The sequence below is a fragment of the Carassius auratus genome, chromosome 8 (assembly GCF_003368295.1).
Source record: "Carassius auratus strain Wakin chromosome 8, ASM336829v1, whole genome shotgun sequence".
Lineage (NCBI taxonomy): Eukaryota > Metazoa > Chordata > Actinopteri > Cypriniformes > Cyprinidae > Carassius > Carassius auratus.
The window spans coordinates 25,053,042-25,076,659 of record NC_039250.1 but is presented as its reverse complement, the minus strand read 5'-3'; the positions used below and the strand labels follow the sequence as shown (position 1 = coordinate 25,076,659).

At 37.8% G+C, this 23,618-nt stretch overlaps 1 protein-coding gene across 2 annotated transcripts in view; it reads left to right on the top strand.

Moving 5' to 3' along the window:
* Window positions 1–346: 346 nt before the first annotated feature.
* LOC113107776 (semaphorin-3G-like) overlaps window positions 347–23,618 on the top strand; it is a 31,125-nt gene continuing 7,853 nt past the window's right edge. Inside the window, exons 1-6 of one of the 2 annotated variants that reach the window (XM_026270483.1) lie at window positions 347–719; window positions 13,958–14,115; window positions 17,438–17,500; window positions 20,128–20,247; window positions 22,198–22,288; window positions 22,846–22,962. In XM_026270483.1, coding sequence (XP_026126268.1) covers window positions 626–719; window positions 13,958–14,115; window positions 17,438–17,500; window positions 20,128–20,247; window positions 22,198–22,288; window positions 22,846–22,962 — 643 coding nt within the window. In that variant the 5' untranslated portion in view covers window positions 347–625. The remainder of the gene's footprint in view (window positions 720–13,957; window positions 14,116–17,437; window positions 17,501–20,127; window positions 20,248–22,197; window positions 22,289–22,845; window positions 22,963–23,618) is intronic. The other variant, XM_026270482.1, reaches the window with a different exon arrangement.

The following is a 23,618-nucleotide window of genomic DNA, read 5'->3' as shown; positions in this document are numbered from 1 at the left end:
TTCTTGTCTATTTTAGTTTTATCTCGTTCAGCCAAATAGAAAGCGCTCGTGCCGCCTGCAGTTTCTATGGTTACCTCCTCAAGCGATGTTCGCTGGAGTCAATTTGGCGCTTTAACTAACTTTACTGAAACGTTGTTTGGAAATGCTTTTGAAGTATACACTTACATGTAAAACTATAAGTATTTATGAGATCCAGTAACTCGCACCCTTGATAGCACCAAGGGGCGCAGTGAGAGGAATTGAACGCGAGTGACAGGCAAAGTACCGGAGGCTCGTTTCGCTCTCGAAGCGCTGAGAAGGCGGGGAGGGAGTTTCTCGGGACTGCATGAAGAGAGAGCGAGGGAGCGGCAGACAGACAGACACACAGAGAGAGAGAGAGAGAGAGACAGACGGAGAGAGAGACGTGCGCACTTGAGCTGGAGCTGTGTGGGAAAATTATCGCACAGGGGCAGAGGCGAGCGACTCGAGCTTAACCTGAGACCTGATCTCACCACTCGGGTCCAGCTGTGGATGTCCAACATTTTTTGCGTCTGGAGTTCAAACTTTTATAAGGGGACACAGCCCTGAGAGAAGTATTTATTTCCGTTAGAGTAAAGAGAGGTTCATTGAAAGTGGTCCATTCATCATGGAGTTACCGGTTCTGGTCTTAGTGGCGGTGGTCCTGTCTGTCGGCACCAGCACTAAACTGAACGTGCCGCGCCTTCGCCTTTCATACAAAGGTAAATTACGCATGAGCTTAACTTTAAATTATTATTTTTCTTGTTTGTTTTTTTTTCTGCTCATCTTTAAAACGGAACAAAAAAGCCATCTAATGAACAGTTGTAAAATGACTGGTTGAGCTCCCGCTACTGTGAGGAGAGAACGCGGTCCAGTGCTTTCAGATTAATGATTGTTTATTTTCACCGTTTGAGTGTTAAGGTTAATGTTGCCATTCCCTAGTTCATCGTGTGTGTGAATAAGTCTACACAATATACAGGTGCATGTGGCAGAATACAGTAGCACCTACTGGCAATCAGAAACAAAAAAAATGTTCATTGTATAATGCATTTGCATTAACATACGCTTCCAAGACATTTACAGAACGTGAGCTATTATTTATTATGCAGAAAAGTAGCCTACTGTAGGTAGCCTAATGAATAGGCTAACTGGAAAAACTGCACTGTAAAATGTCAACTATCAACTAAATTTTTTATTTGCCAATTATTTTTTTGTCAAAATGTCTTTATTTTCTTGTAAAAAAATGTGTAGCCTATGTGAACTCGATTTTCTATTTCGTCTTTTTATTAATTGAAATAAATAAATTAATTAATTGAAAATTTTAATTAATTGAAATAAATAGAATAATGTTTCTAGAGAACCGTATGCCTTTGTCGCTTTTCGCATTTATATTGCTTTCCACACATCCTGCTTTACAAACCAAGTCTTTTTAAAGCTTTGTGCCCTCAGCTCAGTCCCTCGGTGACCTTATCAGATTCAGATCTAAGCGCCCTGTTCAACACGGTTACAGTGCCGTTTCCGTCTTTGCGTGGCAGTGTTTTTCTCTGGAGATGTTGTGGCTGGTCTTTTTTAAGCTGTGGGAAAAGGCTATGTCAGGACTACAGACTACTGTTTCAGCTGTTATCCAGAACTCCGGAATCCTCATGCCTCGAGCTCTCCTGGCGCGCGCTCACCTCCTCGCGGTCAGACTCTCGAGCGCTTTTTATGGCACTATGCGTATTATCTTATTACCGGATTTATGGAGTGCAACGAGAATGTTGCAATGGCCTAAGGGAGTGTGAGATGTTTTATCTCTGTTATTACACGCTGCTACTTTGATATTATTAAAGGAATTAGCCTACCTAGTTCATCCAAAAATTAAACTTCTGTCATAAAGTCATCCTCATGTCGTTCCACACCCGCATTATTTGAAATGTTAAGCTGCGGTATCATTTACCGTTGTTCAGCTAATTTTTGTATGTGTAGTAAAGTAGTATAGGTGAGACGTCTTTTCAGTAGAATCCGTTTTCGAATTTGTGAGGAAGACACAGATTTCGGTCACATGGATTCACTGTGAAGACCAACAGAAAGCTGCTTGGTTTGAAAGTGGCTTGTGTGTTGCTGTAGCTTCATACATCGCGACAATACTGACAAAAGACAGGTCACGGTTTTCGCTGTACAATTTGCTGGTGTTATAGCAACTTTAGAATTTGATGTAAAAAAAAAAAGATTAATGATGATTTGATGTAAAAAAGATTCAATGAAAGTAAATGGTGAGTGATGATATCGATCCATAAAGATGGGTGAAGTTTTACTTATTTATATTACATAAGGTTGCAACAGGGTTTTCGAATTAAACTTTATTAACAACATAAATTACATTATATAAATTTTACTTCTTTATATTACATAAGGAAGGATGCAACAGTGTTTTTCGAATCAAGCTTTATTAACCACATATGTTAAAGAAAGTACAGTATTGTTCAAAATAATAGCAGTACAATGTGACTAACCAGAATAATCAAGGTTTTTAGTATATTTTTTATTGCTACGTGGCAAACAAGTTACCAGTAGGTTCAGTAGATTCTCAGAAAACAAACAAGACCCAGCATTCATGATATGCACGCTCTTAAGGCTGTGCAATTGGGCAATTAGTTGAAAGGGGTGTGTTCAAAAAAATAGCAGTGTCTACCTTTGACTGTACAAACTCAAAACTATTTTGTACAAACATTTTTTTTTTCTGGGATTTAGCAATCCTGTGAATCACTAAACTAATATTTAGTTGTATGACCACAGTTTTTTAAAACTGCTTGACATCTGTGTGGCATGGAGTCAACCAACTTGTGGCACCTCTCAGCTGTTATTCCACTCCATGATTCTTTAACAACATTCCACAATTCATTCACATTTCTTGGTTTTGCTTCAGAAACAGCATTTTTGATATCACCCCACAAGTTCTCAATTGGATTAAGGTCTGGAGATTGGGCTGGCCACTCCATAACATTAATTTTGTTGGTTTGGAACCAAGACTTTGCCCGTTTACTAGTGTGTTTTGGGTCATTGTCTTGTTGAAACAACCATTTCAAGGGCATGTCCTCTTCAGCATAGGGCAACATGACCTCTTCAAGTATTTTAACATATGCAAACTGATCCATGATCCCTGGTATGCGATAAATAGGCCCAACACCATAGTAGGAGAAACATGCCCATATCATGATGCTTGCACCTCCATGCTTCACTGTCTTCACTGTGTACTGTGGCTTGAATTCAGAGTTTGGGGGTCGTCTCACAAACTGCCTGTGGCCCTTGGACCCAAAAAGAACAATTTTACTCTCATCAGTCCACAAAATGTTCCTCCATTTCTCTTTAGGCCAGTTGATGTGTTCTTTGGCAAATTGTAACCTCTTCTGCACATGCCTTTTTTTTAACAGAGGGACTTTGCGGGGGATTCTTGAAAATAGATTAGCTTCACCAGACGTCTTCTAACTGTCACAGTACTTACAGGTAACTCCAGACTGTCTTTGATCATCCTGGAGGTGATCATTGGCTGAGCCTTTGCCATTCTGGTTATTCTTCTATCCATTTTGATGGTTGTCTTCCTTTTTCTTCCACGTCTCTCTGGTTTTGCTCTCCATTTTAAGGCATTGGAGATCATTTTAGCTGAACAGCCTATCATTTTTTGCACCTCTTTATAGGTTTTCCCCTCTCTAATCAACTTTTTAATCAAAGTACGCTGTTCTTCTGAACAATGTCTTGAACGACCCATTTTCCTCAGCTTTCAAATGCATGTTCAACAAGTGTTGGCTTCATCCTTAAATAGGGGCCACCTGATTCACACCTGTTTCTTCACAAAATTGATGACCTCAGTGATTGAATGCCACGCTGCTATTTTTTTGAACACACCCCTTTCAACTAATTCAACTAATTGTCCAATTGCACAGCCTTAAGAGCGTGCATATCATGAATGCTGGGTCTCATTTGTTTTCTGAGAATCTACTGAACCTACTGGTAACTTGTTTGCCACGTAGCAATAAAAAAATATACGAAAAACCTTGATTGATTATTCTGGTTAGTCACATTGTACTGCTATTATTTTGAACAATACTGTATATATATATATATATATATATATATATATATATATATATATATATATACTCTGTGTGTGTGTGTGTGTGTGGATATATATATATATATATATGTAGCTTTTGTTTAACAATCCTTGTAAAATTCAGTTCTGTCAAACAAGTTTTTTGGTGTGCATGGAACAAAGAATGTCATATGGGTTTGTAACAACAAGATGGTGAGCAAATTATAAATACATTTTATTCTGGTCCCCATTGGCATCCTAGTATGGAAAGAAATTAATATGGAAGTCAATTATTTTCAGCATAAGAGAGAAAGTGTTACAAGGCATAGAGCACATTGAGGGTGGGTATATCATGACATAATTTTCATTTTTGGGTGAATTATCCCTTTAAGATAAACTTTGTGTAACCCTAATTTATTTGCAGGGTTCAAAGAACAAGGCTTAAGGTGGCTACAGGAATGTGAAGCAGTAGTTTGTATTAATTGTTTATCAGTGACTCTGATAAGCTCTTTTCATTAATAATTATAAGCTGAGCTAATAGTTGGGTGTCCGGTTTCCCTCGAGAGGTCCGAGTGCGTGACTGGAGTGCATCTGTGCAGAGTTTAATGCGGTCATCTAATGTTTGCCCAGTCCCTGCATGGAGCTCTGATTGCATGTAATCGGCCTGTGTTCTTCTCCATGGACGTGCTTTTAACCTTGATAATGATAAGCGAGACCCATTCAGTTGTACTACATACAGTCTTGTTCAAAATAATAGCAGTACAATGTGACTAACCAGAATAATCAAGGTTTTTAGTATATTTTTTATTGCTACGTGGCAAACAAGTTACCAGTAGGTTCAGTAGATTGTCAGAAAACAAACAAGACCCAGCATTCATGATATGCACGCTCTTAAGGCTGTGCAATTGGGCAATTAGTTGAAAGGGGTGTGTTCAAAAAAATAGCAGTGTCTACCTTTGACTGTACAAACTCAAAACTATTTTGTACAAACATTTTTTTTTCTGGGATTTAGCAATCCTGTGAATCACTAAACTAATATTTAGTTGTATGACCACAGTTTTTTAAAACTGCTTGACATCTGTGTGGCATGGAGACAACCAACTTGTGGCACCTCTCAGCTGTTATTCCACTCCATGATTCTTTAACAGCATTCCACAATTCATTCACATTTCTTGGTTTTGCTTCAGAAACAGCATTTTTGATATCACCCCACAAGTTCTCAATTGGATTAAGGTCTGGAGATTGGGCTGGCCACTCCATAACATTAATTTTGTTGGTTTGGAACCAAGACTTTGCCCGTTTACTAGTGTGTTTTGGGTCATTGTCTTGTTGAAACAACCATTTCAAGGGCATGTCCTCTTCAGCATAGGGCAACATGACCTCTTCAAGTATTTTAACATATGCAAACTGATCCATGATCCCTGGTATGCGATAAATAGGCCCAACACCATAGTAGGAGAAACATGCCCATATCATGATGCTTGCACCTCCATGCTTCACTGTCTTCACTGTGTACTGTGGCTTGAATTCAGAGTTTGGGGGTCGTCTCACAAACTGCCTGTGGCCCTTGGACCCAAAAAGAACAATTTTACTCTCATCAGTCCACAAAATGTTCCTCCATTTCTCTTTAGGCCAGTTGATGTGTTCTTTGGCAAATTGTAACCTCTTCTGCACATGCCTTTTTTTTAACAGAGGGACTTTGCGGGGGATTCTTGAAAATAGATTAGCTTCACACAGACGTCTTCTAACTGTCACAGTACTTACAGGTAACTCCAGACTGTCTTTGATCATCCTGGAGGTGATCATTGGCTGAGCCTTTGCCATTCTGGTTATTCTTCTATCCATTTTGATGGTTGTCTTCCGTTTTCTTCCACGTCTCTCTGGTTTTGCTCTCCATTTTAAGGCATTGGAGATCATTTTAGCTGAACAGCCTATCATTTTTTGCACCTCTTTATAGGTTTTCCCCTCTCTAATCAACTTTTTAATCAAAGTACGCTGTTCTTCTGAACAATGTCTTGAACGACCCATTTTCCTCAGCTTTCAAATGCATGTTCAACAAGTGTTGGCTTCATCCTTAAATAGGGGCCACCTGATTCACACCTGTTTCTTCACAAAATTGATGACCTCAGTGATTGAATGCCACACTGCTATTTTTTTGAACACACCCCTTTCAACTAATTCAACTAATTGCCCAATTGCACAGCCTTAAGAGCGTGCATATCATGAATGCTGGGTCTCATTTGTTTTCTGAGAATCTACTGAACCTACTGGTAACTTGTTTGCCACGTAGCAATAAAAAAATATACGAAAAACCTTGATTATTCTGGTTAGTCACATTGTACTGCTATTATTTTGAACAAGACTGTATATTTAGATCTAAACTGCTGGGTCTCAGAATGCATGTTGGCCATTCTGCCTACTGAAAACACACACTCATCAAGCTGTCAGAGCTGTATGGATTGGTCTGGAGGGAGCATGTTATGTTTTGAATGGGAAATGAGGGATGGCCTGTATATGCCAGCAGCTGGGCAGTAAGTGTGTTTGTGGATCTTGTGGGGTCTTTTGGTGGGTCAGTTCTGACCTCTGCTCTGTGAAATGTTTGTGCTGATTTAGGAGTGTAGACACACAGGTTTTCTTCCCTAATGCACTTTCACACCTGCATGCATTCATATACACACTGGCACACTTTTCTGTTTTATGGTTGAACATACACAGAGACGCAGAGGTGGGCAGATCTGTGTTTGTTTTAGTTTACATGAATGAATTAATGAGTTTATTTTTGTAGCGTTGCCCAGATGTTTGTGCATGGTTTGTGAGGTCTGGGTAAAGAATCTGTCACTAAAAGAATGTTTGATGATTCTTGTGTTTCGTTCACATTCTCTCACTCCCTAAATATTCCCAGCTCCCTGGAACCGTTTGTTTGAGAGAGCAAGCCATGTCTCTAAGATGGATGTTGTGAAACTCTCCCATGAGATCGCAGTTCTAGAGAAGAATTGCTCTAAAATTTAAAGGTGATGTTAGAACTGGAACTGCCAGACTAGCCACTGAATTAGACATGCTCTCTCTTACCAAAATCCCTCCCTACAAACATACAGTTGTGCCATTGAGAATATTGTAATCAGAGATGACACAGCAGAGCAGTGGCATGAAGCAAAATATAATTCTTCCACCACAAACTAGCAACTGCTTATAACAGCTGCTTATGAAGCTGAATATGGCATTGATCTTGAACGATCCGCTTCTCAGATGCTCTCAGCTTCCTGCATTCCATATATGGGCTGCTCTGTGAATGTGCAAAAACATTGACAGGCAGAAAGTGCTTCAAACTAAATATCTGCATAACTTTTTCCCAGTTTACAGATATATCAGGACCTAATTCAGTCAAATCTGTCCAAAAGGGGTTTTGACAGTGATGCCTTAGAAAAAAAGTTCTGGTTCCCCAAAGAACAGTTCGTGAGAGACCTATTTTTTTTTTCTTAGTGTAAAGAACATTTTCAAAAATCTAAATAATCCCCCCCCCCCCACTATTCTATCCATTTGTGTAAAAATAATGTTCCATGGTTCTTTATATATCTATAATTGTGACATATGGTAATTTCAGGAGTGTAATATTAATATTTTTTATCACCTTTAATCCATGTTCAAGGATAGACCTTTGGAGGTATACACATATATTACATTAACCTTCACAGATCATTCTACAATTTTCACATAGTGTAATTGAATATTTGAAACATTAAATGCACATTTTTTGGGAGTAAAGTCTCAATGCTGAGGCCAATTGTATTCACCTAAATGTGATTTTTAATCAGACGTTTAAAGTGCATGTGAATGTATATAAACAGAGTGTGTGTGCAAAATGGATGCAGGTGGAATTTTAATGAAAACACACATTCCCTACATCCTTGTAGCGTCAGTCGAGATTTTTCAGTGTAACGTAGCAGAACAATGCAGCATTGTGGTGGTTTCCTACTGGGTTGAGGGGAGTTTGCAGTTTGCTGCAATTAGGACACAAGCCCTGGACGTGATCACACGCACTGATAACGACCGCAACAGCTGCTGGTCACTTAAACTATGATTTGATTTTTTAACCCCTGAGCTGATGACTGTCCTGGGAGCCGTCACAGGAACACATGCACACATGAACACATGCACACATGCACACACTTAATTGCAGCTGTAATGGTCTCAAGCACACTGCACAAATACAGCTGCCCTCTATACACACACACTAACATATGGAGACATGGCTGCTAAAAGGGATCAGTGTAATAAAGGAGAAAGAAGAGAGGTGTCAGAGAAAGCAAAGAATGAATGGAGGTAAATAAAAAAGAGGAATGGTGTGGACAGAATGAATTTCACCCACTGCCATGTAGATTATTGGTATGAGAAAGAATATTTTCTCTTTCTTTCTTGCTAAATGTGTAAACGAGTCTGTGGAGCCATAACAAGGCATTTTGTCTAGCTGCTGGAGTCTCATTGTGTGTGTGTGTGTACAGAGGGAAAGGCACTGACTCTCATTTCGTTGTCCAGAGGGGTTTATCTAAACCATCACGTTCTGATTCTTGCTTTGGAGAGAGAGGGGATCAGGAGAGGCCAGGGAGCAGGAGAAGACAGAGGGACTGAAAGAATGAGACTGACAAAAGGAACGCTGAGAAAATAAGCTACAAAAAGTGGGTTTGAGGGGGAGTGGGGCTTATATGAGTTTACCAGTAAGTGCTGGTGTAGCCGGATTTGTCCTGAAGTAACGTGAGTGTGTGTGATAAATGAAGATAGACAGGCAGATACAGAGTGAGAGAATTATGGGTACTTTTAGTTTTTTCTCTAATCACTATATGCTAAAAACCCTATTTTAAACAATATAAATATATTTTAAAATAATACTTATATTTTCAATAAAAAAATAGATAATGTCAACAAAATATAGAAATAAAATAACGAGCATATGCGTAATCATTTAGATGAATTCAGTCAGTTGTGTCCAAACTTACATAGTTAATATCTTTCTATTCACGTTCTTGGAAAAAATAAATAATAATAATTAATAAAAATATTAAGTAGGACAAATGTTTTCAACATTGATGATGAGAAATGTTCCTTGAGCACCAAATCAGCATATAATTGCTGCTGAACATCCAGCTTTGTATTCATTGGAATAAATTAAATTAACAAACTGTATTCAAATAGAAAAGTTATTTCTAAATAGTATTATAATTTCACAATATTATTGTTTTGACTGTATTTTACACCAAATAAATCCAGCCTTGGTGAATATAAGAGATGTCTTAAAAACACACACACACACACACACACACACACACACACACACACACACACACACACACACACACACACACACACACATATATATAAATCAAACCCTAAACTTTTGATCAGCAGTGTATATATTGTAAAACAGAGTGTTCTAAGAGTGTTTTGTGTATGTTACTGAAGGTATTCCGTGAATTTTAGATGTCTTGGATTGTTTAAGTCATAACCTGCTGTGAAATGTTGACCTAGTCTAATTAAATTTGTTATCTGAGAAGGGCAGTTTCTGGCAGTGCGTGTATGTGTGTGTGTGTGTGCAGTTCTTAACGTTGTGTGTTCACACTGCCTGGGGAAGACACCATGAGATCTTCCTGTCGATGTTCAACTCTGTGAACGTTCTCCCCTGCTGCTCGCTGCACCAGCCAGTAATCAATTAGTTCCACCACGCGATTGATGACAGAATCAGCCTGAAGCCCTCAAAAGATCAACCTGATACTGAAATCTCTCTCTCTCTCACACACACACACATGCATGATAAAGCACATACAAGTTATATATTAATGTATCTGTCTACACCAGAGCGCAGAACATGATTAACTTCCTATGTGGACATGTTTTCTCCTGAGGGTTATGTATACATATAGTACATATTCATACTTCATTTCTCACTTTATATCTTTTTATCTCTCTTTTCCTCCATCTCTTAATCACATACAGACACACGACCCTTTACACAAAAAATGAGAATAATCTTTAGGCAAGCAGCCCAGTCGGTTCTAAAGCAAGACCTCTCTCTTCTTCCACTTGCATTCACTTCATTACCAGTAAGCGAAAATCTGAAAGGTAGGCCAGATGCCAACAAGCATGTGTGTGTTATTAATGGTTGTTTAGAAAGCTGGTGGGTTGCCACTGTGTAGAAAGCCTACTGATGTAAGAAAAAGAGTTTAGAAAGAAGAGAGTAAGGGTATAAATTTTCTGTGCTGGATCTACAACATAATGTCACTGCAGTTCAACACACCCTGTAAACTCTGGTTTGCATTTATTTAGACTTTCTCACACACAACAGATAAAGATTTGTAGAAAACATGCATCAGATGGACATAACTGTATCTTTATCAGGTGTGTCTGTGTATTGTACAGTATAACCACTGATACCTATAATACCTGGAGAAAGAATCCATTTTCATTCCCATTTGTCTTATTGAAAGATGATTTGTCAGCAGATGGTGGAGATATGGTATCTTATAACTGGCCTGTGCAAACCAGACAAACCCTGAGCACTTGTTTGTAACTACTGTACGTCATTTATCCTGACACCAATGCTAAAATTTTTTTACTTTTCCGAAGTGTTACACATTTACTGGCACACTTACAGCCTCTTACTGTCACACTGGAGGGTGACCGCGATATGCTGTGTGTGTGTGTGTGTGTGTTATAGAGGGAGTGCTTGCCAACTCAAACATCTGTTTAGTTTCAGGATGTCATTTTGTCACGTTTAATGTCATTAAATTGGTGATCGTGAAGTGTTATTTTAAGAGAGCAGATTATTTACACAGCTACATGAAAGATTCCAGACTAGCTGTGTAATTTACACTACTCAATAAGTGTGTGTATGCATGTGAGAGGTTCACCTAGGAGCAGGTGGCATTTGCAGTGCATAAAATCCAGTAAGATTCCTTGCATATCCTCTTCTGTAATACATTTCACATAGAACGCTATACTAAGATACTCTGACAGCATTTCCATTGACCAGACAACTACAGAGCGAATGGTTTGATGAGTCGATTCTTATTAGAGAATCAAGAACATACTGTCACAGTGTCTGGGTTGTGTTCCCTGGGTTTCCAATAGGTGTCCTCCTTTCCCACGGTGTCTGTCACCTTATGAACTGTCTGTTTCCTTATTTGGTCACCTTCCTCCTTGTTTGGGTTAACTGATTATTCCCCACCTGTCTCCTGTTCCCTCATTACCTTCTGTGTATTTATACCCAGTCTGTCTGAGTATGTGTCACGGAGTCCTTGTCTAATGTCGTATGTGTTATGCTAATCCATAGTCTTGATCCTGCCTTGTGTTTTGTCTGTTCATGATGATTGGAGATTCTGGTTTTGACCCTGCCTGGACTGTTTACCCCTTTTGGATTACCCCTGAATAAATATCATACCTGCAATTGGTTCTCTCTCCGTGTTTCCTGTATCACCGATCGTGACACATACAGTATGAACAGTAACAGTTTCCCTTATGAAAGGCTTTGTAAATGACAATCTTAAAGCATAGATCAAACGAGTCCTGAACAGATGAGCTGGCTTAGAGAATCAGTAATTTAGATTGGTTGTTCATGTGACAACATGCAATTAAAGATACACATTATGAGTTTGGATGTAGTGTTTTCTATATAAAAAAAGGCTGTGTTGCTCAAGAATAGTTTTCAGTTCATATTTTAAATGAATATTTGTATTTATTTATTTTAAATTACTTTCCCAATGGTAAGCGTACAATTTTTTTTTCCATAACTTTTGATAAAATGGTGAATGATCAAAAACGATTACTGGGAATCAAATCTCAAATCATTCCGTATGATTCCCATCTCTTTTACAACATATTATAAGCACAAAAGGTAAAAGAATGTGATGTTGTAACTCTAAATTTCTTCAGATGTACTGTATATGTCTCTGTTTTATTTAGCGGTAATTGTCTTCATATGTGTGTTTTTATGGAGGACACAGGATTGATTCATTACTTATTGAGATCATCTGCCACCATTGTTCTCTTGAGCAAAGCACTAAACCGCAGGTAACCTCATGGGGTCTTTGCAATTACAGATATGTAGCTGCTGGATGAAACGCATTCATTTAATGACAAATAGCAGTGATCTGCGACTCTATATGTGTGCTGTTTTGTCTTTGTCAGTATTTCACTGTTTTCTGGAAACAGAAACCTTAAAAGTTTTTTCTATATATACAGTATATCATCGTGAAACTTGCATGCAAGATCACTCTAATAAAGAAAGAACGTAATTCTTTCTCTTCTGTTCAGCTTGTGAGTTTATTTGAGGTTAATAAAAAAAATAAATAAAAAAAAAACTCACACAATGTCAAACCCCAGAATATATTGCCAATGATTGTTAAAATCCAAAAGTCTTTTGGTAAACTCCTTAAATGGCTGAGAGAGGGTTTTAATTGATTTATATAAAGGAGTGGATTGTGAATGTTGTTGTTGCATGTGTGTGTTTTTATTATTGTGGTTTAACATTTGGCTTGGCTGTTTGGCTCCTGTTTGTGCTCTTTTCATCGGCGCCCCATTAGCGGCTTTAGACGCGTGCCACCCTCTCAACGAGGCCTCATTCCTCCTTCAGCTGCTCTTTCTCCACTCCTCTTTTCTGTCCAACTACACATTATATGAGGGGAATGTGGAGGGAGTGGAGCTGAACTTCAGGATACTAGAGAAAGATAACCAGAGAATGTGTTTGTGGGGGTGTGTGCGCAGTACTTATCTATAGTTTAAAGTGGGTAAAATATGACCAAAAATAGGGTATTTGGTGGCATTCCCATCTGGAAAACTAGAATGTTTTGTCTTCATTTAGATATAGTTTATATTTGTTTGGTTTTGTTTTTACAAATTTGGTTCTAAGAGGGTTATGTACATATTTTTCAAAAAAACACATGCTCCCACACTGAAAAAGAAAAATCTAATACAAGAACTTGACCCCCTTTTAGAGCCAAATATCAAAGTATAATTTCCACTATTCTTCCACTCTTTATTGTTGTTATATGCCATCATACCCTTAAGATGCAGCCACAATGGCAAAATTGCACAGGCAGTAAGGTCAATTGTCATTAACTGTCAATAAGTTCATACAGAAATTACTTTTATATGGCAAATTCATGTAACCAATTTAAACTCAAACTGCATATTTACCTGATCAGGTACAACAGAACTCTTCCATGTAAGTCTCAGTTTTTTGTCCCAAGATCAATAACAGCAAATTTTATTGGTCACTTGATTTATATTTTTGTTGTGTTGCACAGAATAGCCCTGACAAATGACTGAAACCTCATTGGTTTAAAATCCTTAACTGAATATTAAACATCAGATATGTTCTGACTGCCTTTTTGGTGATACAACATTGTTTTTCATGCAATGCGATGCTTTCACTGTGGACAAATTACACATAGCTGATTCAAATTACTCTGAAATGTATCAGCTAGTTATTACTACGTATTTAAGATTCTTAGATTTTATCAGTTTCAACAGAAAGCAAAGTCTTGCCAAGTTTGGTTAAAAATCTCTCTGTTGGAAAAAGAACTGATGTAAACTTGCAATCCGTAATATTTAGACTTGCAGCACTGAACAAATAGTCACGCCAATACGGCACGATTAAAGATAATTGAAAACAAGAAAAACAGATAAAGAGTGGTTTAGTTCTCAGAGATCTCCCATCTGTCACATTCCACACGCTTCTCGAGCTGTTCTGGATTTAAGATGAGTGTCCTCTTTTCTGCATTTTCTCCTCATAAATCTGCTTTGACTAGTAGAGACAGATTTATTGTCATTTTTCAGTTGAAATGTGGTGTTCATTGTGTCATTCATAATTCATATCACTTTCTCTTTCTCCCTTTCCCATAGATCTGTTGGCCACAAACCGTACCTCTATTTTCAGTGGTTTCAATGGAGATCTGCACTTGTCGGCTGTGTTTTTGGATGAATATCACGACAGGCTTTTCCTGGGAGGGAAGGATGTTCTCTATTCGCTGAGACTGGATCATACACATGATGCTAAAGAGGTAACTCATGCTATCATTGTGATAATGTTAAGGTAATAAGCTGCACAGGTGTGAGAGCCCAGAAAAAGTGCTAGTGATTATGTAGGTGAATGAGGGTCTGTTAGTGAGAGGTGTCATGTTATTCAGTCTGCTCTACTGGAGACTGTTATCTTCAGACACAGATAAAATCAGCAGACACTTACATGTGCTGAAACATTTTACACATGATTAGCAAAGGGGCATGTAATGGCCTGTTCACATATGATGCATTATGTTTAAAAAACAAGATGAAGGCAACAGAATGGAAAAAATACACGGGTCTTAAGATACATTTTTAAAAGCTGAATTGTTTTGACTTGTCAATGTGTCTTTAAAACAGCCAGATGCATTCCACTAGTCAATAGATATCCATTTAGCATTGGCTTGGAAATTCTGTTGGTATCTCACCACCATCCCAAATTCATTCATTTGTTCATTTAATTTGTTTGTTTGTTTATGCATGTATTTATGCATAAAAAATATTTTAAATAATATGTATTTAAAAAAAAAAACTTCACGTGAAATGTCTGTATACCAATATAGTATTTAGAGTAATGTACATATTATCAAACGTTTATTAAAAACACTTTAGAACTTTTAGAGCTCAGGTCTTCTGTCACAGACGGCAGGCCAAACATGTTATTAAAAATGTTTACTTTCTCATAAATATAAAATAATGGACTAATGAGACTTTAATCCAAATTGGATACAATAATCTTAATGTGATACACATATAACAGACTTTCGTTCTGTTGTTTTTTACCTCTTTTCTCATCCATAAAAATGTTTACTAAAAATTACACAAAAACAGCTGTCCACAAACGAACATGAAATTCATATAAACTGACCACACTTGTGACCAAGACTTGTTTAGACCACACCTAGACATATAAACACATAAATGGTCTTGCTTGATTTTACAAGTTCAGAATTTGCTGCCCTTTTTCATATTATTGTCGCACTTCTGTGGTGTAGTTTCTAAAATAAAGTTGTGAGTTATGAGAGGAGCCACAATGTGTAAATAGGCACTGAACTAAATGGACTGTAAAAGCAGAAATGCTTTAGTACTACTTGTCTCCAGGGTTTGTCAGTTTTTCCCTGTGCAGTTAACTTTGTATACTGTATGTGTGTGTTTGAGCTTAATTAAAGCCTCTGTTCATGTTGAATATGTTATGACTCAAGTCACTGAAGCCTTAACAAGTGAGCTTGTTTTCGTATGTAGTCTCCAAAGAACTTATTATTGTGTGTGGCCTTGTTTAAGGATATGAACAGGAAGAGGAAGTGCATTGGCATGGTGATAGACACATGGGGGGGAGGGGGGCTGCCACATCTGAGGTTATGACCCTTTGACCTTTGGCTCAAGGACAGACATTTTCTGCCTTGTTAGACCCTTATGCATTCTGCAAGGCCACCGTTCTACCACTGGCCACAGTGTTTTCATGAATACTACCTTCTATACTGAGAATTAATTACAAAAAGCTACATTAACAAGGCACAGAAAATGTTTTTCATCCTTTTTTAGCCAGAAAACAAAATGAGGATGTTAAGATGAGTAAATTTACGTGTGTAAGATTGTTTTGCAGATGCTATCAGTAAAGCTTCCCAGCCGAAGGGGAATGTACCACAGAAATCAAGCAGTGATTCATGATGTTGTTCTTTAAGTGGGAAAAATTACTCAGCCCTGATCTGACTTCCTTTTCCCTCTTGGGCATGCATTTACTGCTAATCTCCATGACCTGCCGTCTTCATCTCAACTGATCTCAGTTCAGTTTGTGGAATCATTCACTCATTCATTTCAGAGAACTATCAGCACCTGGATTAACCATGCAGCGTTTCTCCCATGGTTAATAGAGGTTGGTTAATCTTAAACATGTTCCATCCAGAGCAAATTAAAAAGCTGAACCAGTGAGCCAGGGCCCTTTCCTTCACACCATGGTTTTATAGTATTCTGAAGTGTTTTATCATTACCTTTTAGGTCGCTACAACTCAACGACAGCCACATTTGGACTATTTTTAGTCCAAGTGTCCTGAAGAATAAAGGTGATGACTAATTAAGGAGGAAATGCTTTCATTCAAAGGAAGGATGCTTGGTAACGTAGTTGATTACAGGTTCCGGATTTAGACAATGTCGAAATGTGTAAGAGCTTGAAAGGGTAAATAAAAACAAATGACTCACTAATGATTTCATCATATGAAGGCTGGAACAGATTCAAACAATCAATCAATTCAATGAAATCTGGCGTTTTACAAGAGGTAGAAGGCTTGTAAATGTCATGTGATGGAAAGAGGTCGATTGGTCAACAAGTTTACACATGTGGCAGATCCACAAGGATTTAAACTGCATTCACAGTGTACCACATTTCCCTGGGAATTTAACCAAATGTTTTGTTGAAAATATGATCTTAATGTGTAAATGATGTATCTAATAACACAAACTGATAATTATAGTTGTGTTAAATTCATTTTTTTTTTTGCTGAAGAGGACTATAACTTGTGAAATAATGCTTGCAGATCTGTATAAACAAACCCAAAAGTCCTTGTGTGGTCTGAACGTGACAGCGCTTGTGTGCCAGACTGTTCTGTGACGCATGAGAAATGAATGTGCCAGGATGTGCAATCACTGTATATATATCTGGATAGAGGACCTAGCAGATGGGTTTATGTTTATTTCTCAATCGTTCATAACATCAGGATAGGTTTTTGTGATTTTCACACTCTCAGAGTTATTGTTTTCATAAATCTATCTTTATTGTTGACATTCATGAAAAAAAAAGCATTTTTGTCGCATGCCCACCCTTGGAGACACACACTCACTTTACTCACATAATGAGCAGAGACAATTTGTATGCCATTTGTGGCTCGATTTCCCTGAAGAGCGTAAACTCTGGCACTGTGGTGCTTTCAAAACATCACACTGTTTAACTGAGTGCACAGACACAGTAAAATCAGCTCAACCAATGGGGTGAGACCAATCTGTTTGTCTGACCAGTGGCAGACGGGGGCTTGTTCAGGAGACAGCCATTATTTTTGCAATTTCATTTGGTGTCACTTTATTAGCACAGAAATTGTGATGAATATCCAAGTGAAATGGCTTTCTGAAGAAGAAGAAAAAAAGAAGAAGGGCAGGACATGGTTTGTCCATTGGAAAAGATCATTGGAAATAGATTTGGTATTGTTTGGATCTCGTGGTTTATTTAGTCTTAGCAAGTAAATAAGTCTGGGTGTGAGATGGACAGAGCTGTGCTTAGTGTGTGTTTAATTTATGAGATGTTACATGTCATCTGCTCTTCTTCTTTATCTCCAGATCCACTGGCCTTCATTGCCTGAGAATCGTGAGGACTGTATTCTCAAAGGGAAAGATCCCGAGGTGAGTGAAAAACTGGTTCTGAATTCTCTAAAAGCATCAACTAACTCAAAAGTTGGATCAGCTTTTGTCACAGCTTCCCAATTTTTTTTTTTTTTTTTTGGTTGGGGGCTGGCATACTTTATATGTCAGGTTCTTTCATGATATCCCAGATCCAGCTGGTGACAGCATAAATCATCAAATGTAGTTTGTTTTGGAATGTTTGGTTAGTGTGATTCTCTACCTTATTTCATGTGGTTCAATCTGGAGTTTCAAACGAAAACATCTGTCCATCTCCAGCTATACTCTGAGTGTGCTGCAGTTGGCGTGAAGGCTGGAGAGAAGAAGCCAAACGCCCATAAATGAGATTTGATCCACTCACTTATTGTTGTCTTGCTTCCAACCAAGTTTGTGTGTGACTCATGAGTCTCTTAAACCTAACGACCGTAGAAGGCCGTCCCAATGCACAGAACAAAGTTATTCTTTCATTTTTCGAAATCCCCTTTGCTTTTTTTTTTTACATTTCTGTTTCTTATTCTTTTTCTTTTGGTTCAGCCTCTCCCTTTTTTCTTTCAGCACCATGAATATGTTAATAGTGTTCCAAGTTAAATCTTTCCTGTCCTCTGCCCCTAATTGTCTACCACACACACTTGTTTGGAGATAAACTCTGCATCTGTTAGTGTTTAGCATGTTTCACTCATAAAGTGGAAATGTGAGGTGTCGCCATGGTGTCCCGCTCTGGTGACTGTCCCGGCAGTATTGTTTGATGTGACAGGTGAGTGCGATTTCACAGCAGTGTTTTAGGGTGTACTCACACTAGCCAGTTTGAACCGTGCCCGAGTGCGTTTGACCACCAAAGCGCGGTTCATTTGACTAGTGTGAGTGCTCCGATCCGTGCCCGGGCGCGGCTCGATTAGCCGGCCCTGGCCCGCTTGGAAGAGGTGGGCCAGGGCACGGTTCAGTTGGACTCGGGCTTGGTTCGCATACAGTGTGAGCGCTAACCATGCTGGAGCACGAAAAAGGACGCGTTGCCACATGGTTTTGCGATGCTCCAAAACCAACATGGCAGGGAAAGGGTCGCTTTGGTCTACGGTAGAGGTGCAAAACGCATAAAAACTAAAAACTGCAAAGTCCTTGCTGCACTTCAGCTGGTACCTTGCAAACATCCTCATACGAGCAGCACGATTACGTGAATATTTTCATGCCACTAAGGCGACACATCTGTTTAACAACAGGCTGTGAGAAGGCTGTGGACCAAACGACACAAAATTATCCACAAAGAAAACAGAGCGATGGACTTGTTACAGTGTACAGTAATTATACATTTATGTACCGAGTAATATTAATTAACTACATGCACTTATGGTTAGGGTTAGGATTAGGGTTTTTATTTGGTGTTACTTGCATGTAATTATGCATAATTTATTGTTATCATAATAGTAAGTACATGTAACTTATATAACAAGGACACCTTAAAACAAAGTGTTACTGAGTTTTATGTGCCACATGACAGCACACACACAAATGACAGGTGGCGCTTTACATTGGATATTTTAGGGTTACACTTTATTTTGATAGTACACTTTAGACTACATGTAAACTTACTCTCATTAGAGAATTAGTAGGTTAGGGTTGATAGAATAAGTTGGTCACACTTAATTCTTTAGGTCCAATTCTCGCAATTATCAAAACACTAAAATTCTCTTTTGCCTCAGTGAACTCCTAATTTACTGCTTATTAATAGTTAGTAAGGTAGTTGTTAAGTTTAGGTACTGGGTAGAATTATGAGTGTAGAATATGTGTTTTATTAGTACTAATAAAAAGCCAATATGTAATTAATAGGCATGCTAACAAGCAACTAATAGTAAGAATTGGTCCCTATACTGAAGTGTTACCCATAGCTTTATCACAAATGGGGTTTGTCTTAAATTTTTAATTACATGTCTGCAAAAATACCATAAATCATAGAAAATGAATGGAAAATGAAACCGCTTAATATAAAGTTTGACAGTCTGCACAATAAATAGTATTTTATCATTTATATACAGAATATTTGAACTTTCAGGCTCCATTTTATTCTGTTGACTGGTACATTGCTGCTTTGGATCTCTCTGGCTCTCTCAGTCCTGCTGTTTAACATCTGGTTACAGTTTGAGCATCTGCCTGCATCTTTTATGACACTTGACCTTTCGTTATTTTATGCTCCACTGATTTTGACCCTACACAGTCAATGCATACAGGTGGTCATAGTTAGAGTGTGTACGTGTTGATAGTGTGTGTGTGTATGTGAGACGTCTTCCTATTTCTGAACCCTTCAGTAATTGAACCGTAAGAGCTTCTTTCCCTTCAGTGAATTTCAAGTAGGGATCATTCTCTTGCTATTTTTTCTCTGATCCATTAAAATGATGATAATTCTTGTACTATAACTCTCCATTCAAACACTACAGGGAAATACTGGTCACACTCACATATACCAAAATTTCCTTGTGATTATAAACTTGATGAGTTTAACCTGGTTATCCAGTGTAAAATACATGTGTTTGTATGTTTGTGTAAGTAATTGTGCTGTAATCATCAAGATTGTACCGTCATTTGCCACAAAAACACCCAACATTTTTAACATGAACTCTTTCTGTGTGTGTTTGGTACAGATGGAGTGTGCAAACTTTGTGCGGTTGCTGCAGCCATTTAACCGCACTCACCTACTGGCCTGTGGAACTGGAGCTTTCCAGCCCGTGTGTGCGTATGTGAACGTCGGACACCGCGGAGAGGTAACACACGACACACAAAACACTCCCTCCCACTGCTTCACACCTAGTGTGTTTGTGTATGCACATCAGGAGGATGTCATTTAATTATGTATATCAGAGACCTAATTGTTTAAGGTCAGAGGTCACCCACCAACAGGCCAGCCCTTAGGGTCAAGACAAGATCATGAGAGAAGATACATAGCAAAAACACACAGACACACATTAATTCAGAGGATTGAGAGCAGAGGATAGACAAATAGTGTGTGTGTGTGTGTATTTTGAATAGAGCTGCCCTTTACTTCCTTTGAGGTGTTTTAACTGCGTCGCACAGGGCACCAGAGATCTCTGAAAACAGACAATACTACATTGTGTAACTGAACTGGCACCAGAGGTTTAAGCTCTTTGGCATCACCGGACACACCCATGCAGTGTCTAACATCAATGACAGTAAAACTTCTGCACTGCTATTATTACATTTTAGATCTCTGATATAGTACACCCTAGAAACTCAAAGTCAGATGATACTATTTAAAAGGATAACACTTACTCATAGGGTTGGGTTGATAGTCAATCCCATCATCCATCGCCGGCGGCTGATAGACATCACAATGTTGTGCTGGCATTGTGATCTACACTTTTGAATGCACAATCGCTTTTTAGTTTCTTTATCACTTTCGAGATTCACTATCGCATGTACTGAACTATGGAGCGGCAGTACTTACCACACATTTTACAAGATTATATGTTTGTCAGTGGTACTGAGGATCTGCAAATCATTCACAACTAAATCAGTGGATCATTTATTTGAATCGGTTAAATGTAAACCAGAACAAACCATTTCACATTTTTTTAAATCTTTTGAATGTTTATTACAGTATAACAAAGAGAAAAGGGATTGTGTATGAGAGCACAGTCATTGCCTCAGCTCTTCTGGCTGTAAAGCTCTGTCTATTATAGACTGTGACAAGAAAAACAATGATGTAGTGTTGTGTAAAGCTTCTCTGGTATATGTTGGAAAATGCAGTTTGTTACCTAAAGAGCGACGGTATTATGAGAACAGCTGTAGTACTATGAAGTCATGCTACTGATATTTGTAGCAAGTAAAAGTTAGCAGTGTTGCTAAATTTAGTTAGTTGAACCCCAACACTGTTATTCCTGTTTGGGGTCAGTTTGACACAAACTACAATGAGCAAATCACAATAAACTGGTAGAGAATACCAAATCAGAAGTTTGGGGTCAGTAAGCAATCAATACTTTGAATTGATCTGAATTGACAGCAAAGACTTATAATTCATTATTTCTCAAATAGATGCTGATTTTATCTTCCTATAGGCTGCATCAACTATTCCTGAAAAAGTTTTCAGCATTGATCATAAATGTTTCATGAGCACAAAATCACTATCAGCATGTTAAAATGACGAAGACAGAAGCAATGACTGATGAAAATTTAGCTTAGTCATCACAGGAATTAATTACGTATTAAATTATTACAATAAAAACTGTAATAACATTCTACAATATTACTGTTCTTACTGCATTTTTGGTCAAATAAATGCAGCCTTGGTGAGCATCTTTCAAAAGCATCTTACAGACCACAAATCTTTAAACGGTAGTGTACGTCAAAAAAAGTTTGCATTTCAGTCTTCACTTTTTTATACCCGTGGTCTGTAAGATCTCAAACTAATGTATTGTGACAATTTTAAGCTATTAGTTTTGTTTATAATCACTTCTCATAAGGTGAGGAAAAGTCAGGAAGTATTAAACTGAACTACAATAATAAATATATCTTTTGAAATATTAAGTGGGCCTCGGGGTCTCTAATAGACCAAACTGAACATGATTAATAGTAGATCTCAGCATTGTAAAAATAAATAATAAATTTCTTCACAACCAAGAGAAATTCCATTTGTGAGCTCAAGTTTATTGTTGAGTTGTGAAATTAATGTGAATTTTCAAACTTCTTTTTGGCAGCATGTGTTCAGTTTGGATCGTACCACAGTGGAGAACGGGAGGGGGAAATGTCCCCATGACCCCAAACTACCCTTCGCAAGTACCTTCACAGGTACATTACAGTGTGTACATTTCAGCATGCCATGGCCTGCTTGTGTTGTGTGTTCATAAGTATGTCAGAGCACATTTGTGTGTGTGTGTGTGTGTGCGTGTGTGTGCGTGTGCGTGCGTGTGCGTGCGTGTGTGTGTGTGTGTGTGTGTGTGTGTGTGTGTGTTTTGGCTTGTGTGTGATGGGTGGAGGTTTGACTGCTCTGATGGGAGAAATTTCTTCTGTTCTTCAGTCCAGGTTTAGTGTTGCGGGGGTCTTGTGGGTGTATTACACTCTTCTGGGGCATGGACAGATATCCCAGTGTGTGTGTCTTTACAACACTGCACAGTCTTGGCTCTCCTCATGTGACATTTTGCCAGATGTAATATATTTTGGAGCAGATTTTAAGAGTGCATGTTAGTGACCTTGGAGACACTTTCACACACTGACGTACCGCACACAAGTGTCAAGTTTTCAAGTTTAAGTATTAATAAAATAACAGTAAAATGTTATGATCTCATTTTATATGACCAAGTGTATATGACTCTCTCTCTCTCTCTCTCTCTCTCTCTCTCTCTCAGGTGGAGAGCTGTACACCGGTCTGACTGCAGATTTTTTGGGGAGAGACTCTGTGATTTTGAGAGGTTTAGGGACTCGCTCACCCATGAGAACAGAGATGGATCAGAAAACCCTACATGGTACAAAATTACTTAATTTTTATATTGATAGATATTTTGTGTTTTAACATTTTATGCTGGAAAGGATATTGACATTAATACATTTTATTAGTAGCAACACTGTTGTGAAAATCTGTGTTGTTATTGTTAACTAAAACTAAAAAACTAATTGTTAATTGAAATTAAACTTAGAACTTGGATACGATGCCTTTGCAGCTAACTAAAATAAACATTTAAATAAACTTTTCAAGTACTTTGATTCAAGTAAAACTAAAATAAAAATATATTAAAGCTAAAGAAACATTATATGTTAAACAAATGTTTTTTAGATGGAGATTAGAAATATAAAAAATAAAAATTACAAAAAAGTAATATGACAAAAGTACATAACATAATAACTGAAACGTAGACTAAAATGAAACTAAAAAAAATAATTTAATTAATTTAATTTAAAATATTGATACTAAATTAACAATAAATGTTGAAATTGTTAATTAATCTTTATTTATTAACAACAATCGTTTTTAAAAAATAATCTGTAATATTTTTAATGAATTTCTGTATTTTAAATCATGGGACATGAGTGCTCATCATTGATGAAATATCCAATTAGTATTGATTTTGTATAATTATTAGTCAAAATTAACTGATTTGCATACTTTAAACAATCATATCTG